At 34.8% G+C, this 16,905-nt stretch overlaps 1 protein-coding gene across 1 annotated transcript in view; it reads left to right on the forward strand.

Moving 5' to 3' along the window:
- SPATA17 (spermatogenesis associated 17) overlaps window positions 1-16,905 on the forward strand; it is a 90,708-nt gene that overhangs the window by 44,462 nt on the left and 29,341 nt on the right. Inside the window, exons 7-8 of the mRNA XM_056487631.1 lie at window positions 6,928-7,131; window positions 12,256-12,407. Coding sequence (XP_056343606.1) covers window positions 6,928-7,131; window positions 12,256-12,407 — 356 coding nt within the window. The remainder of the gene's footprint in view (window positions 1-6,927; window positions 7,132-12,255; window positions 12,408-16,905) is intronic.

Raw genomic sequence — 16,905 nt, forward strand, 5'->3', positions numbered from 1 at the left:
ATCCTAACAGTATTGTTTCCCATGCCATCACTCATTCATTCAAGTTATTATCCCTGATCTAGTCAAGTCATGGAGAGCCTGCATTAGAATTAGATTTGACAGAATAAGCCTCAGTCAGAGAGACAATCAATGAAAGGTAGATGCATTTTTGGCATGCCACTGCATCTGCTAAGCTGCTGTTTTGGATATTGTGCCACACTGTTTCATGCAGTAAACTAAGATTATGTTTCTCTTTTGTCTTGGTGCCTAAATGCCTGAGCACTTGGTACCTGTTTGGAGACTCAATTACAATGTTGTTTCCTGCAATTGAACTTAGTGCCTTGCATGTTTAGAGGTTGGTTTTATGGTCTGTGGCCAGGATACTGGACTTGAATATTTCCTTAACATCTCATTGGATAGTCCATAAAATTGCTGCTTGGTTTACTTATACAAGTGCATTTAAACAGTCATTGCACTATTATTTTGGTATCAAGCAAACATTTCACAGATGAAAAGGACTGAACCAAGCTTTACATTCTGAAGGCAGAATAACAATAATTAATGTTTCTATTACTCTGTTTAAACAGAATGTATATTAAGAAGAAGACAGGTAATTAATCCCACTTGAAAGAAAATACGCTACTCATCACTCATTTATGAATTCTTCAGTCTCTCCATAAAAGCAGTATCTCAAAGAAGGTAAAATACCTTAGGTGCAATAACAGGCTATGTCCTCCAGTTCTTATTTAGATGAAATTCCTGTGAGTTTATTTTTCAGGGATTAAGGGATCAGGCCTGAGGAGTAGCATTAGCTCGGTGAGAACAATCTATGTTTATGAAGCTGGGTGACATTTTTCCTATTGTTAGGCATGGTAAAGAAGTTTTATCTCAAACCGGAATGTTAAACCACACTATGGTATTTTCCCAACAACTGCATAAACATTACAATGTATTTCTTATTTGTTAATACAGAACTTAAAAAATTGCAGATTGTTGCCAGTAGAATAGGTTCTATTGTAGCTTAAATATTTTGATGTTTCGAATTTGAGTTCATGGACATAGCCTTATACTTGTTGCTAGAACAGTATTTACAGATTTTTTATAGATGTTCTTTATAAAATAAATCTGATATTAAATCTTGTTCTTTTATTTTCACTAAATATGAAATATTCTGAAAGTCTGTAAAGAGCTCATTATTTAGAAGTTTAAATTTCCTTCTCTTTTACGGACATGTTTCCAGCATTATATAAACACTTATTTCCTTGTGAATCATTAATGTTTTAGGGTATTTCTTTTCCCTCCTAGAGAAACTATATCTGGGGATTAACAGGATTGTTCACTGGAATTCATGTGGAAGCATAACTGCAGTAGCTGAGAAATGATCATGTTTCCTTTTAGTTCTCAGCAAGAGTAATTGAATGTTGAATATCTTACTAAACGCTGGACTGTGACAGTGTGTTAACACTCCGACTATCTCCTAACAGCAGGGCAATTATTTGCTGAGTGGGATTTTTATAAATCCCCTGGCAGTAGTATGTCCTGATAATTATGATGAAGTGCACTGGTCAGTGTTGATTCAGCAATCCCATCTCTAGCAAATATTTCATTCACAGCTCTCCTTCATGCTTTTACTTTTATGGCTTTTAAAGATCTCTTACCTGTCCTCTCAGCTTGCTTAGGTTTTTTTACAAATTACAATGGAAAAAGAAAGGAAAGTCCCTGTTTTGTTGAAGTCTTTTCTTTCTCATTTAGCTGCTCATTAAAAGACCAGAGTGAGAAAGTAGCACTTTATTTAGGTTCTTACTGTGACAACCACTTTCACAAGCTTCCTCCCTCAAAGCTGTTTTTTATAAGATTTAATGACTGTTAAATTAAACATTTATATTCATGATATATGTTGATTATTTCAGTCTTTCAGAGTTGATATGAAAAAGTAATTAAAATAGAGCATATCTTTATTATAGCTTAGTTAAGTTACAGTAAAAATATGTAAATATACCAGAATACACTTTCTGTTGATTTAATGCTTACAATATATCTTCAGCTCAACTTTGTCATTTTTTAATTTTGCGTGTGTGTTATTGTTTGTAGTACTATAGCTATGCTGTATCTCAGGACATATTTGGTTTGTAATTTTTTTACATAGTCTTTAAAATCTCAGCCAAGAAGTAGGAAAGAAGACTAAGAAATGATTAATTAGTAAATAAAAATTGCAGAATCTAAACTGCTCAGGATTTATTATACCACTTGGGGTCACCTATCTTTTTTGTGGAACTGTCCAGCATAGTTAACACAGCCTTGTCTCTCCCTTTCTACCTGCACCTTTTTCTTTCCTTTCTTCCTTCTTTCTATTTCTTTTGCTGCTGCCTTACTTCACAGTTTAGCTTTCAAGGCAACTTCTTAATAATTTTTTTCTTTTATTCTGAAAAAAAAGTAATTAAGACAGAAAGGAAGTTAACTCTTTCTCTCTGTATTGAAATGGTAAACAGGAAAAGGAAAAAAATGGATATTCCTTAGCATTGAGTAATTCAACATTAGTGGTGGAAGAAATTCAGGCTATAAAATCCCCAAATCTTTTCCTTGCTAATGTTTATTAAATTAATATTTGTTTCCTTATGATTTTTTTCTCCTTTATATTTGACCATTAATTATAAAGATAAGAAAATTATTGGGAGGAAACTAAATGATAGAGTGTTAGAAATGCAAAATGATTCAAAATATTAATGTAATGCTAAGGATGACTGGGTAACAAATGATACATTTGCCAGTATGCTTGACCTGACACAATTAATATTCCAGGTCATGCTTGGGTTTCCATGATGGAAGGTCTGAGGCAGAGAATTCTAGGGGAAAATATATCTATTGTATAACTCATTTCTCTCTCTCACTCTTTTCCTTTTTTTTTTTCCCCTTTTCCCTGACCAGTCAGAACCATAGTCTTAAAAAAAATATATCTCTGCTTTCACACCTCATTTGCCATATTCACCACTGGGCCACCATTCACCAGAAGGGCCTGATGTAAGGAGGTCAGTAAGAAGCTATTAGCAGAGTCCCCTCCTGAGATTTCTTTGGTCTTATTGAGGTGGAAGTTAGCATGACAGTACTGCAAATAACTCAGTTGTAAGTTTTTTAACAGTTAGCACAGATTTCCCCATAGCGTTTGCCACTTTAGAAAATTGTTCCTGGAAATGAAGTCCTGAAAGCTGGCTTTGACAGAGTCCCTTCTTAGTGCTGAAGAGCCATGGGTACAGGAAAATGTGTAATTGTCCCTGCAGACCAGAGGTACTTTTTTGTAGTCTATGGTAATATTTTGGAGCATTACATATTTTCTTATGGACTAAAGGTGGAAAATATTGAAATCAAAGATAGATACTTTTCTACCATTGAAAAAGCAGTATTAAGTACAATCATTTTGTAGTTGAGAGAATATTTTTTTTAAGGTAGAAAAAAAAATGAAGTAATGCTTTTAATACATTGTACTTGTCTCAATAAGATATGCAAATGTAATAAGTACATTTCTGAGACTTCAGTAGACTGCCAGCTGCCTGTAGAGGTTAGAGTGAATAAGGTATTTGTCACCACATTGAACAGTTCAAGAAATTCCAAAAACAAGACTAAAACTTGCAGAGATACTTTTTAAAAAAGAATGGAAGCAATTTTTCCAGTGATTGATCTAAACTGGAAAGTAGAATCAAAGCCATCCCCTTGTTTCTCTTAACCAAACTTTACCAATTTTAAATCTAGGCCTAAACTCTCCTCAAACCTTGGGGAATTTGGAGTAAATTAGTATTATTTTTATCTGTCTAGATACTCTGTTGATTGCTTTGTTATGTGTCTTCTTGAATACTTGAACATATATAATTAAAATGTAAAGCAATTAACAAGGATTGCTTGAAAAATAATTACTTAAATATGCACTTTGTAATCAATTTTGACCCAGATCTAAAAGAACAACTTCTGTAGAAGAAGCAAAAACTTTTAAAATGTCCAGCTGACCTCTCTAAACTACAAATTCATTTTCAAAGTTGATATAATCTGTATGCATTTAACCTGAGAGTATGTAAAAAAAAAAACCAACAAAAGATGACTTTTTGTTAGGACACCTTTTGAGCAATAATAATTCCAAAGACACTGCATCAATGGGTTTCCACATTTATTATGGCTAATTTTGGTTTCATTAAAAGTGCTAAAAGCCAATTTTATTAGTACTCCTGGAGATACTCAGTAGCATTTCACAGTGTTTGAACCCTTTATGAACTATAGTTTTTTATTTCTGTCAAACATTTAATCAAAGAAGCACAACATAGAATATACACAGTATTTTAACAGAGATTGCAAAATGCAGTTTCAGAAAGCCATTTTACTCACAGAGACACTTGCACTGTCTCTCATTGTGACTAAAAGAAGTGCCTAGACAGAACATTGATTTAAAGTTATTCTTGCATTTCATTATTCAGAGGAAGAATATATAAATTATTTCAGATATTGTATTTTTGCACTTTGAAGCAACAAAACCCAAACCTCAAAACTCTGTTATGTAGATTGAAATAATCAAATACTTTAATTTTTTTTCCAGTAAAAATTACAATATTTCCTCCTCAATTTGCTCTTTAGCATTTTTAATATTTTTTAAAGAAAATGCTTAAAAAGGGGTGTAAATTTCGGGAAGACAGGACCCTGATAAGGATTTGCTACTTATCAACAAATCCATGCCTGCCAGCTTTAGAGAGTTGTTATGATACTTTAGTGTTTTCTTCCAGATTACCCTGATTCTCAGTGATGACATGGAGATATTTCTCTCCTGGATAATATTTAAATTTCTATAAAATATGTTTCACAGACATACCATGAGAACAGTATCTCTCCCCCTGGCTGGGAACCTCTGCACGCTCGTGGCATGGCTGGAAGACAATCTCCACAGCTGAGTATGGATGGTGAAGGAAGGGGTGGAAAAACGAAGCAACAACACAATGAGCAGTTCAGTGAAATATGAAAAAAAAAGTAGTTGCAGGCTATTAATTTTCTATTTACTGTATTTCCTCTATCAACATAGTGAAGGCAAAAAATTAATTGGTCATAATTAGGCAGATCAAAAGGCTGTGGTAGGACTAATGAGTGAAGAGATCCAATGACCATGGCATAGACATGGTTTGTGAATCTCCAGCAAGGGTTCTAATTTGTGTGAATCTAATGTATCCCATTTGTATGGAATTTGTGTTGACTGTGGCATTTTATATTTGAGAGAATTTGTGTAAAAAGTAAATGGTGTAACTGCATTCAGTAATCGTGGGAGAGTTCAATAAATTCCAAGACAACACATGGAACTTGTCTTTATGTAGCATTTACAGGTCACCAAGTGCTCACAGGCAAAACTCTACTGGGCTGAGAAGAAAATTGCAATATAGCAATGTATGAAATACTATGAAAATAATAGCATGAGGAGAATCTGTAACTTTATAAAATGTTTCTGTGAGTGAGAGCCAGATCTGCAGAACAAAAGATTAAGTTGCAGCTGGACTTTAGAGATCACAGAGGTGGACCTGGAATTTCACATTCACTCCAGTGATTCTGCTTGCCTGCTGTTTGAAGCATGGATCCCTGCCATTCTAATTTGGCATCCTGAAGAGCTGAAGGGACAACCAGTGGTAGTTTGGCATACATATGTTTCTACCACTTACTTCTATTCATGCCCAGTTTCCCACTGTACATTTTGCCCATTAGTGAAATAGTTTGTGGGGTATGCTCTAGGAGGGGAGCAAATAACAGAGGAACAAAATAAATTCTCACTAGACCCATATAACTTAGAGATGAAGAAAGTAGCCTTTAAAATTTTTAATAGCTCAACACTATTTTGAATAAACTATCATCTCCGAATACTTTTGTCTATTAGACACTGTGTTTTATATGTGACTTATTGAATTGTTTTGACACAAGAAACTGGAACTTCCCAGTAGGATATATTAATTAAAAATGCATTAGAGCTAACTGGGGAAAGTTCTGTCCTCTTAGCCCCAAGAGTGTAATACTTAATGAGGAGGCTGACTCCCTACACAGTTTTCTCATGGATCCTCATCAGTGTTCTAAAGGAGCAATATAAGAATTCAAACATTTACTTGTTTCCTTAACATTCCCCACATCTTGAAACCATTTTCTTTTCCTAGTACTTTTATTCTAGGTTTATTGGTTATTAGAATTATGATGAAAGCAAAAGAAATAGATTTTAACTTTTTAAATTTAAAAGTTTTAGTATACCTTTGTAGACAATATAATTATCTTTAAAGCAACTCAGTATCTTTAAATTAATTTTTGTGTATTTTAATCATATGTTATCTGTTTTATAGGAAATTTAGTGGCTTTGTGCAATATGGAAAAGGAATTCCCATATTTAACAGTTCATAATTAATTCAGTAAACTCACATATGTCTATTTGGGAATTGTTTATATACAACTGATAAGATCCCTACATATATAAGTATGATTTGGGAACAGTCTGTCACATAATTTTGACTTGCCATATATTCACAGATTGTTAACTATGTAGATTACTGGAACAGAATTTGAAATGTGTGTTTTATATTAGTAATTTTTATATTATATCATACTAGTCATACAATTAGTGATGTAAAAAAAAATCAAATTCAGTGATGAATGAACCTTTCTATTTTAGTCACAATTTAGAAATCATTGTGGTAAATTTTTATTTGTCAATGTTTTATGATATTAAGACTAAAGACATTGTAATGGTTATCCAGGAATTTATTGTGGATATTTTGTTGGGAAAAAAGCAATTATTGGGTTTTGGTATCCCATGCTTTCTCTTCTATTTCTCCTTAACTAATGACTGTTTCACTTTTAAAAGTGCAGCAGGTGCCAATGTCTGATTTTGTTCCTTGTGTATATAGAAATTTAAATGAGTTGAAGTCAAAGATAATCCCATTTTCTGCTCAGATTCCAGGCATCTACAATTCACCACTCAGAAAATCCCCAGATCCCATGGAACTCCTGCTACGGAAGTCAAAGCCACTGACCCACAGAAAGCAGAAAATGGGGAGTTCCTTTGCTGATGAGTTCTATTGCTGGCCAACTTGTAAAAAACCTCCAGCTTTTGTCACTACACTGCCTCTGCTACCTGCTGACAGACAGAAACCTCAGGTAACATTTTCCAGTGACTCTGAGGCAGCTTTTGCTCACATCTTTTATCATAGATTATCACAGAATATCTGCAGTTGGATCACCAGGTCTGAAAATCCCTTTTGTGAACTTTTAAAAAATATAAATCTAATGTTTGCATTGAGGATATAAAGTCTTTGAAAGAAAAAGAAATCTAGGTGTTATGTAGAAACAGGGAGATATGTTGTTTTTTGTTCCTTGGGATGAAAAGTGTAATTTATGATATTTCAAAGGTATGACCTAATATAATTGAGTATCAATATTATGATTCATTAGAGCTTGAATTCTTAATTTCTAATCTTTAATTTTTTTAAAGGAAAAATGAAAAGTGATAGGAAAAATTAAGCTGTTGTGATAACTTTGTCCTCAGTTTGCAATTATTTGCTCTATGAAGACTGAGGCATCCTCTCAGTTCAGAATAGTTCCTGCACTCTTGTGTCCACTAGGTGTGTGTCAGCTTTAATAACAAAGGTTTCTACATGTTGTGCTCCATCACATCCAAGTTTGCCAGCTTCCATTCTTAGTTGTCATTGTCTCAATTTAACTTCAGTTGATGTCACCATATTTGCAGGTAGATTTTTTTCTTTTCAGTAAAGTAATTGACATCTGTGAGATAATGCATCAAAGTGAACGTCTCACAGGATGGCAAAACAGCCTTTGCCACCTTATTATCAAAACCTGCTGGGAATGTGGCCAATACATACAGCAGGAAAACTTTTGAGACCTTTGTGTTCCTCACTTGATGACAGTATGATGACATGTAGGTTTTGCCAGTAGGTGCCTGATACAACTACTTTGGAATAGAAATATTCTGTCTTTCCCTCTACTCTGAAGAATTTTTCAGTTTGCTCAATGTACTGAATCTTCTATTTAGCTCACACATAAACTTTCCATGCTTGTTTCACTTTGAGTGACACATCTTCAGAACCTCTGTCACTTTTCCTTTTTGTACTCCATTCTGTATTTAAATTTCCTTGTGTATATCTTGCTTAGAAAGAAAATGCTTCTAAATGAGTCCTTCTTAGCAACTCTCTGTGAAACTATCACCTACTTGAAGAAATATAACAACTTGAGCAGTAAGCAATGTATATGTATATTGTTAATTGTGTTTTATGCCTCTGAATCAATATCACTCTCCACAATTCTCTGAAAGGAGGCTGTAGCCAGGTGGGGGTTGGTCTCTTTTCCCAGTTAGCTAGTCACAGGACAAGAGGACACATCAAATTGTGCCAGGGAAGGTTCAGGCTGGACATCAGGAATAATTTTTTCACTTAAAAGTAGTCAGGCATTAGAAAAGGCTGACCAAGGAGCTAGTGGAGTCGCTATCCCCAGAAATGTTCAAGAAATGAGTGTGCATGGCACTTAGTGCTATGGTTTAGTTCAGCAAAGTGGTATTTGGTCAAAGATTGGACTCAGTCTTAGAGGTATGTTCCAACCTTTAGGATTCTATTATTCTAAGAAGGTGCAGGCCTGTGAGAATACCTCTGGAGAAGTTGAGGTGAGCCACAGCTTATAACAGTAGGAATCAACTTCAGAATCTCCAGGTTTGTCCTTCCTTGTGTTCTCCCTACCTTGACTGCTTGAGATTCCTCATAGAATGACCTCATTGACTCACAGTGGAATTGAGACAAAGTGTGAGCCAACAAGCAGTTTGGGTGATCAGGGAATTTGAAGTTGACATAAACATGACATTATAGCTTTTCCTTCTGGGACCAAGGGGGCTATGGCAGTCCTTGAGCAGGATGTGACTGGTTGCATTGTCTCTCAGGAAAGAGGAAAGATTTTGCCTTGTGAACATGGTGCAGGAACCAGGCTTTTAAATAAGTAGGAAAAACTCACAGTTCTTCCATTGTTAAGGTGCTCTTGCAAAACTGCTTTACTGTATACAAAGTCTCTTACAGGCTTCTGCTTGGATTTGGAATATTTTATAGACCTTTCTAAGTTCAGATGCTTGCACAGCAGTCATGCACAGATAGCCTTTTAGAACAAACCAGAAGAGTTCTGTTTATTTTCTGCACCTCAAAGAGGGAATTTGCTATATAATACTTTAATCCTTTCAGCACCCTGGGATGTACACTGTGGGGTAAATTTTCAAAGCACAGCGCGTGGATTTAGCTTCCCGACTCTTATTGATGTTAATGGGAGTCACACGGCTAAATCCCTGCACAACACTTTGACAATTTAGGGTTGTATGTCTAAGAAAAGGACACTGGTTTGAGCTGATGAAACAGCTGGAAATGAAAACCCATCAGAACACATCATCCTGAAAGTTGTCTGGTGTGACAATAAGGAATTTAATTACTAGATATGTTTGTGTCCTCATTTTTTGTGGTAACACTTTTTGGCACCAAGCTTCTTTTTCTAATATCTGCCTGGCTTACTGTGAGCCACTTGTTACTTTCTTTCAGGTGTCTAAAATTTTTAGTGCCTGTAGGTTTGGATATTTTGTATGAGGATGTCAATTATATATGTTTAAAATAAAAAAAAAAATAACTGTCTTTCAGTTTTCTCTTAGGGAAATGGGTATTTAGCATTTAATAGGTAAGGTCTCTGTGTGTGTAAGACAGTGTATTTAAAAGAAATGTTTTAATGATGCTTCTACATCAGTTAGATCTATCATTTTTATGACTAAGTTAACTAGAATTATAGTTTGATAGAAACATGGATAATGCTAAAATTAGTCATCTGTTCATTAAAAGGCATTAATAACAGAATGCACATTACCATTTAGATCTTTTGCATGCTGTTATCTGTTTTGGAGAGGGGACGGTGAGGAATGCATAATTTCATGCAGATGGTATTTTTCATCATGAGTTTCTGATGTTATGATAAAGTAGTAAGAATGCTGGTCTGCTAACCTTTATTTGGCAAACCAGTTGGTATCAATAAGATTTATGCTACTCAGTACAAATTCCAAACATAGAGCATAGAGCTGTGTGAGTTTCCTGCAGGGTAAAAATTGTTTGTTGACTCCTACCCTTCTTTTCCTAGCCTGACCTCTCCATAAAGATTTCCATTTTGAATCAGGATGCCTGAAATGCTTGCAAGCATTGTCAGTTTGAAAATGTTTTTAAGCACCAATCTACAACAATTTTCACAAGTCTTAATCTTGTAAAATGAAAATAGACACATGGAGTTTTTAGAGTTCTTCATTTAAGATACATTCCTGAGGTCCTTATTAGTAAGTAAATTTCTTCAAATACATGGTTCAGAGGAACAGAAAAATCTTCAGGGAATGTTTGGAATTATCTCAGTATTCTAATATATATACTCTGCTTCCATTAGAGATGTCACAGCCTTATTTTGAGGGACTTTTGCTTAGTTACATCCTTTCCCCCTCTTCTTCTATTAGTAGTAGCAATTTTACTTGAACTGTAGACTGGGGTTTTTGTTCTACCACCTAGTTAGGTCTCAGAAATTAAAGATGGAGAATATCCCTTGCTTGGATATCTGATTTCGCCCTTATCCTTGAGGAATGTAAGTCAATGTTTTTCAGTGAAGAAATAATACAATATTCTAAAACACTACTTTTAAAAGAAAATCTATTTTTCTTAGTATTATTTGGTAATAGCACTTATATTTCTTTCTTCCTCCATATATCCACTTAATGCAAACACCTTGTAACAGAATATTCATTTTTTATTATAAATTTTAAACTTTTTTTATAACTTGATCATCAAGTTATGTATCACTAGGACACTGTTTACTAGTTTTAATTGCCTGTTCTAATATTGATTATTCTCTCATGGGCAGTAGCAGTTTTAATTCTGTTTTAAAACTTTTATAGTTTTTTTAAAATGAACATATTTTTATGCAGACTTAGAAAACAGAAGCAAAAAAATACCTGCAAGAAGTGTAAATACTGTGTTCATTTGCTTACTGGGACCCTTAAAAATATCTTCAAATCTTGGTGCTGTGCCTTTAAAAAGTAAAGTTCCAATAAAAACCCATTAACTACTTTCAAATATAGCAATCCTCCTGTCCAGCTGTGAAAAGTACTAGATGATACTTATTTGCCATTTGTGTTATTTACGGTCCATGACTTTTATGGTAACTGGTTCCTATTATTGGTTTCTATTAATGTAAAACATAAGTGAACATAAATGAGGCGTGAATCATTTCTTTTTATTAGCCCCACAGTCTTCACTCAGTGCTTGCAGTAACTCCAGCTGTGACTTGTTAGTGATAACCTATTTAAGGAAGGATATCTTTAAGAATAAAGGCTGTGATTAGGATTCTTTGTCTGTTCAGAGTTTCGAAATGTTTCACTAGTTCATTGCAAGATCAACAATGAAGAAAATAAAAATTAATTTTAATACTTCTTAATCCAAGGTTGCCATTAAACTGTCCTGAGTCACACAGGGCACTAATTATATTCCAGGTAAGTTCTTAAGGGTTAATGCTAAAAGTGAGACATGTAGGATATGTCACTTCAGCAGCACAGGAGAGGACTTCCTGCTGCTATTTATCCATGTTGCTAAATGGTAGATACTGACACAATCAGTTATTAAACAATATACTCTGGAAAAAAAAGATATATATGTATATTTTTTGAGAATTACAAAATTAATGTGAAATTAGACTTTTCAGAAATGGACTGCAGGCCCATAGTACTGAAGTCATACACTTGAATTCTATTAGAAGAATTGTATCTTAAGCCATGCATTAAGTTTCCTTCCAGGGAGGTTTATAGCTATGTTGAAAAGAGCATGTTCTTTAAAGTTTGTTCTATGCAAAGTAAAATACTTAAGTTTTCTGCTTAAGCAGAATTTAGATATAGTTAATGATCGTTTTTTATTTCACCAATATTTTTACTTAAGTAAAAACAAAGTTTTCCTAATCAGTTGTAACAAAATATTTGTTTAAAATTTTAGGTATTTATTAGTAGCTAAATAGATGTCCTTGAAGCTTTAGAGTATGCTACCAACCTTTATGCTATTTGTAAGTCCCTATGAAAATGAATTAATTATTTTGGGAGAAGGGTCTTGCTGCACTTCCCAAACATTCTGTGTCCTGTTTCATCAGCGATGTGCCATGAATAGAAGAGGGAAAGGAAAGAGCTGTAACCCCAAAAATAGAACACTTGTATTATCCTGCACCTTTCAGGGGCCTTTCCGTGATCCTGCAGAGGTGTTGAGGCAGCGCTACAAGCCTTTGGAGCCGACCCTGCGAGTGAGAGAATCCATGAATTCCTCACCAGCCAAGGTCAGGGAGGCAACAGGAAGGGAGAAATGGAGAAGTTCCATACATGACAAGAAGTGAGTCCTTTGGTTTTTCTTATATTGTTGTGAGACTGTTTTCTTCATTCCTCTGCTTTCAGAAACCTTTCATGCCTGTCTAAATGAAATGTCAAACCTGACAGCTTACTAGAAAACATTTTATGTATATACTTCTAAATTCTGTGTCCTTAGATTATAAACTGCTCAGGGCAGAGACCCTATCTTGTAATTGTGTGACATGTGCCATCTATATCTATGAATGTCTAAAAGAACTTGTAATAATAATAATATTATGTGATGCAACAGATGGCTTTAATGAATAAGAAAACAAATGCAAATTCTGTCTTGCCACATGCATCTTGCCAAAGAAAAAAAAAGACTGTTTCAGTCTTCATATTCTGGGAGCTTACTGATTATGGGAGGAAAAAATGGTGTTGTGTGCCAATGAGACTTGTTTTCTCTCCCAGAAGAGTACCACAGCTCACTTGGGAGGGGAGGGAGCATATGTTGCACGATAGAACATGGTACAAAAATGGGAATCATCTTTGAAGCAGTTTGATTTTGCTAAGCCATAGCAGCTGTAATAGTGTCAGACAGGCCAGTTCTTTTCCATAGTATCTCAAATACAGACATAATCCATCCCAAAAGATTAAGGGTTCTGTCCCAAAAGTTTTAAGGCTGTTACCAAAATATTTCCTTGTTGTTGTTGTTGTTGTTGTTTTTTGGTGGTTTTTTTTTCCTTTTGTATGATGGACTGTTAAAAACTGTTTTGTCCAATCATAATAAAAGCATGCTAAGTCACCTTCTCTGGCTTTGTAGTTAACTAGAAAAAGAATTATGTTTTGCCCATCTTTTCCTTGAATTCACTGCTCTTGGAAATCCTTTGGCCCTTCAATACCAGAATTCAGGACAGAAGGGAATCACTTTTCCTCATGAGCAGCCTGTGATCACTGGCACAAGATGTTTTGCTTTCTTTGATCTGTTTCATGCTTTTTTATCACTCCATATTGCTGTGTGTCAGCTTCAGGACTGAGTGCCAGAATCACTTGTGTTTATATGGTTCAGCTTCTATATTTTTATTGTCAGACCATTTCCCTCAATTTAATATTAATAGTATCTTTGAATGAAAATTCTATTCAAAAACAGTTCTGAAATTTAAAAAATATTTTGACTACTTTTTCACTTTTGGACAATGTTTTTGATTGCTATACTCCCCTTTTATATTTTTATATACTCCAAATACACTCTTCTATTTCTCTCTGTATTCTTTCAGTATTGGTGTGAGGAGGAAACAGCCTAATTTTCATATCTCGTCTTAAATTTCTGCTTCTTTTGCTTTTCATTTTTATATCTAATTTCTGCTGGTGAAATTTAAAAGAACTCCTATCACTAGGTAGTAATTAATACTCTCCCTCTCATTTAAAGTGTTTTTTTCACTGAATTAGTTGTGATTGATGCATTCCAACTGAGGATAGATGATGTTCTTCATTTATAGTCATGACTACATTGCCCAGCCCTTATTTGATGAAGTTTACCCCAGACATTACTGTGTCAACACTTTCAGAAGGTCAGACGTTGCAATAAATGTTTCACTGACTCTTCAGTGAGGGAATTATGAAGATTTGGTCCTGTACAGTTTAAATTTGGAGCTTCCAACTTTGGTAGATATTATTTGATGTGAGGTCTTTATTTACCTTATGGGTAAGGAAGCATTTAATGCCATCCTTAATGCACAGAAGCAATGTCCCAACAATCAATGATGCTCAGCTTCATGCACACTAAATGCAAAGTGTATTATACATTTTCAGGCTGTGATCATTCCATTTGTGCTTCTTATTCAACCAACCATGCAAGGGTCACATCTGCAACCTTGAAAAGGTGATGACAGAGCTGCAGGTCATCACCAGGACTAATGCTCACTAGCAATGCTGCAGCTGCTGTGTGGGATGTTGGTCTCCAGGGAGGAGCCAGCAAAGGGTTACTCAGATTCTACAGCAGGTTTTTCTCAGCAGTGTCTATTATGAATTGACAAATTTCTGTTTCTTGCTATGTAATTGTGTACTTTGGGACTTTATTTCTTTCTGGTAGTGCTTCCTATGCTGATTATTCGTCTGATTTAGAAAATAAGAGAAGAATGAGCAGCAGAAGTATGTGGCATTTGTTGAGAAAACTTGTGTTTGCATGAAATGACAGACTGACTCTTTGATATGTATATTTCCAGGGTGAATATTGTGGAGGGTCTCTTAAGACAGAAAGATTGTTGGCATGTACCTGAAATTTTCAGCAACATTCAGAATTCTCACAAACCTCTAATTATCAGGGCTCTTTAAAGTGATTGTTTACAGGATGATAGGATGAGTGTTGCAAGCTCTGAGAAAGTTCTTGCTTTTGATACAATGCAGAAAAAATTTGGAAAAGCTGTGAGAGAGTTTGAGGCAGGCAGAAGCAGTACAAATGAAACCAAACAGAATATACTGTGCTTGCCTAAAGCAAATGCTGGAATTTCCTATTCTGTAATGGAAAAGCAACTGAGTAATCCAGCATAATAAGAATGATTCCTTTTTCTCATGTAATTGAAGCTGTTACTACCTTATTGTGCTATTTTTCATACAAATGAAGTGATTTCCCCCTCCACTTGGACAGGAATGACAATTGCATTCCTTTGGGATGGCCACTTAATATAGTGTCTAGTTTGAGACACCAACTGCTGGATCCAGCAGATTTAGATAAAGCGTAAAAAGTTCTTTCCTCAGTTGCATGCAGCAGCATGCTGGCCTAATTTTCCAAAGAAGGAAAATGTAAATTATTTTCATTAACTTTGACAGAATCTGTCTCATATAATATGCCTCATACTTCAAAGTATACTATTAAATATCTTTATGAAGTCAACAAACCTCAGCATGAGGTGTGGTGATAGCAATAGTGTAAGGCTTAGGTTCCCTAATTTATTGTAACCTTGTGGTGTGACATCAGAAACATCATCTCAGCTTCTGGCTGTGTCTGTGCTCAGTGCTGTGCTGGAGGTGCACATCCTGGCCACACTGATTCACTTGTGTGCAGCAGTGTTTGCACACCCTGCCTCTCCCATGCTGTGTGAATACAGCAGCACCCAACTCCTCGTGGGCTTATTTTCAGCAAGACTGTGCTTTTCTTTACAACAGTTGAGGTGCTGCTGTGCTGCCCTGTGCTGGGCAGGACAGACACACTTGCAGAGATATTAGTGACCTAAATAAGCTCTGTACTTAGAGAGCTTCGATGTTATGAGCTGCTTGGTATTAATTGCAAGAAAACTTAAAATGCAAGTGACTTTAAGATTTAGAATTTTAAAAAAATCTTTTAATTTCTAGAGTTATAAAATCTTTCACGGTGTTTCTGACTTAGCTGTAGTGAAAATGGCTACTACATTTTATGTTATACAAACACAACACATCAGAAAACTTTTTTCAAATTATACTTAGTTTGTCATATGCTTTGCAACTTCAGCAATTTGCATATTTTCTGGACTGTTATTGTATTATGATAAACAGGGATTATCATATATTTTCAGATAATGTTTTCTTAACAATTAAACTTCTATTTGTAACTCTTCCATTTATTTTAATTACTAGCACAGTGTGCAACATTTATTAATCAGCAGAGTCTTTTTAAGTTAAAATACTAAATTAGCTAACCCCATTAACACAGAATACTCCAAACAAGCAGTAATAGGAGAGGTAGTTACTGTGCAAATCGTATTATACATGCGGGTGCTCTAGGGCACAGTTAAGCATGATTACCCTCTTTTGATCCAGTATTCCTCTGCTTCTCCCAGCTAATTTCCACTGGAAATTTACAAAGTAGCGCCTTCATTTTTCCATCTTAATTTTTCTAATGAAGTTCTGGTACTTTATAACACTGGGGATGCAGATAATAAGTCTGTGTATAATTAAGAAGTTCCAGAATTTGCTGCAGAAGAGATCTCTTTTACTTCCTACAGGAACTAGGCTGTGCTTTTATTTGCGACTTTACATTATCACAGACAGGGTTTAAATAAAAATGGCCAGAGGATTTTAAGATTTACTGATGTTACAATTAAAGTGATTGATACCTTTTCAATAAACCCTGTATTTAGTATATTACCAGAAACAATATTTGTACTAATGCACCCAAGGCTTCACGTGGCAAAAATGGAGCACTAAAGATAATATCATTAGATATGTTAAATAAAATATTCCATCTTTATTTTTGTATCTAACACTTTGATTTTAATATACATGCATTATAAACTAAATAATGTCTGCCCTGATGCAGTTGTTTTGCTATTGAAGACCATTATGCTTCCTTCTTTGTTCCCCAAGTGAAAAGATTGGATTTGATGAAAAAATTGCTTCGGGTATAATCCAAATTTGAAAGCTTAAAACTGATGTCATATTTTATTAAAGAAAAAAAAGAAAGAATATAAAGTATTCACAGATTCCTGATAGAGAAGCATGGCTTTTTCAGAGCTAATTGTTCATGGAGTTCTTCAAAGTGAGATAAAATTATTTCATTTGATTTA

This window comes from Oenanthe melanoleuca, chromosome 3 (assembly GCF_029582105.1).
Source record: "Oenanthe melanoleuca isolate GR-GAL-2019-014 chromosome 3, OMel1.0, whole genome shotgun sequence".
Lineage (NCBI taxonomy): Eukaryota > Metazoa > Chordata > Aves > Passeriformes > Muscicapidae > Oenanthe > Oenanthe melanoleuca.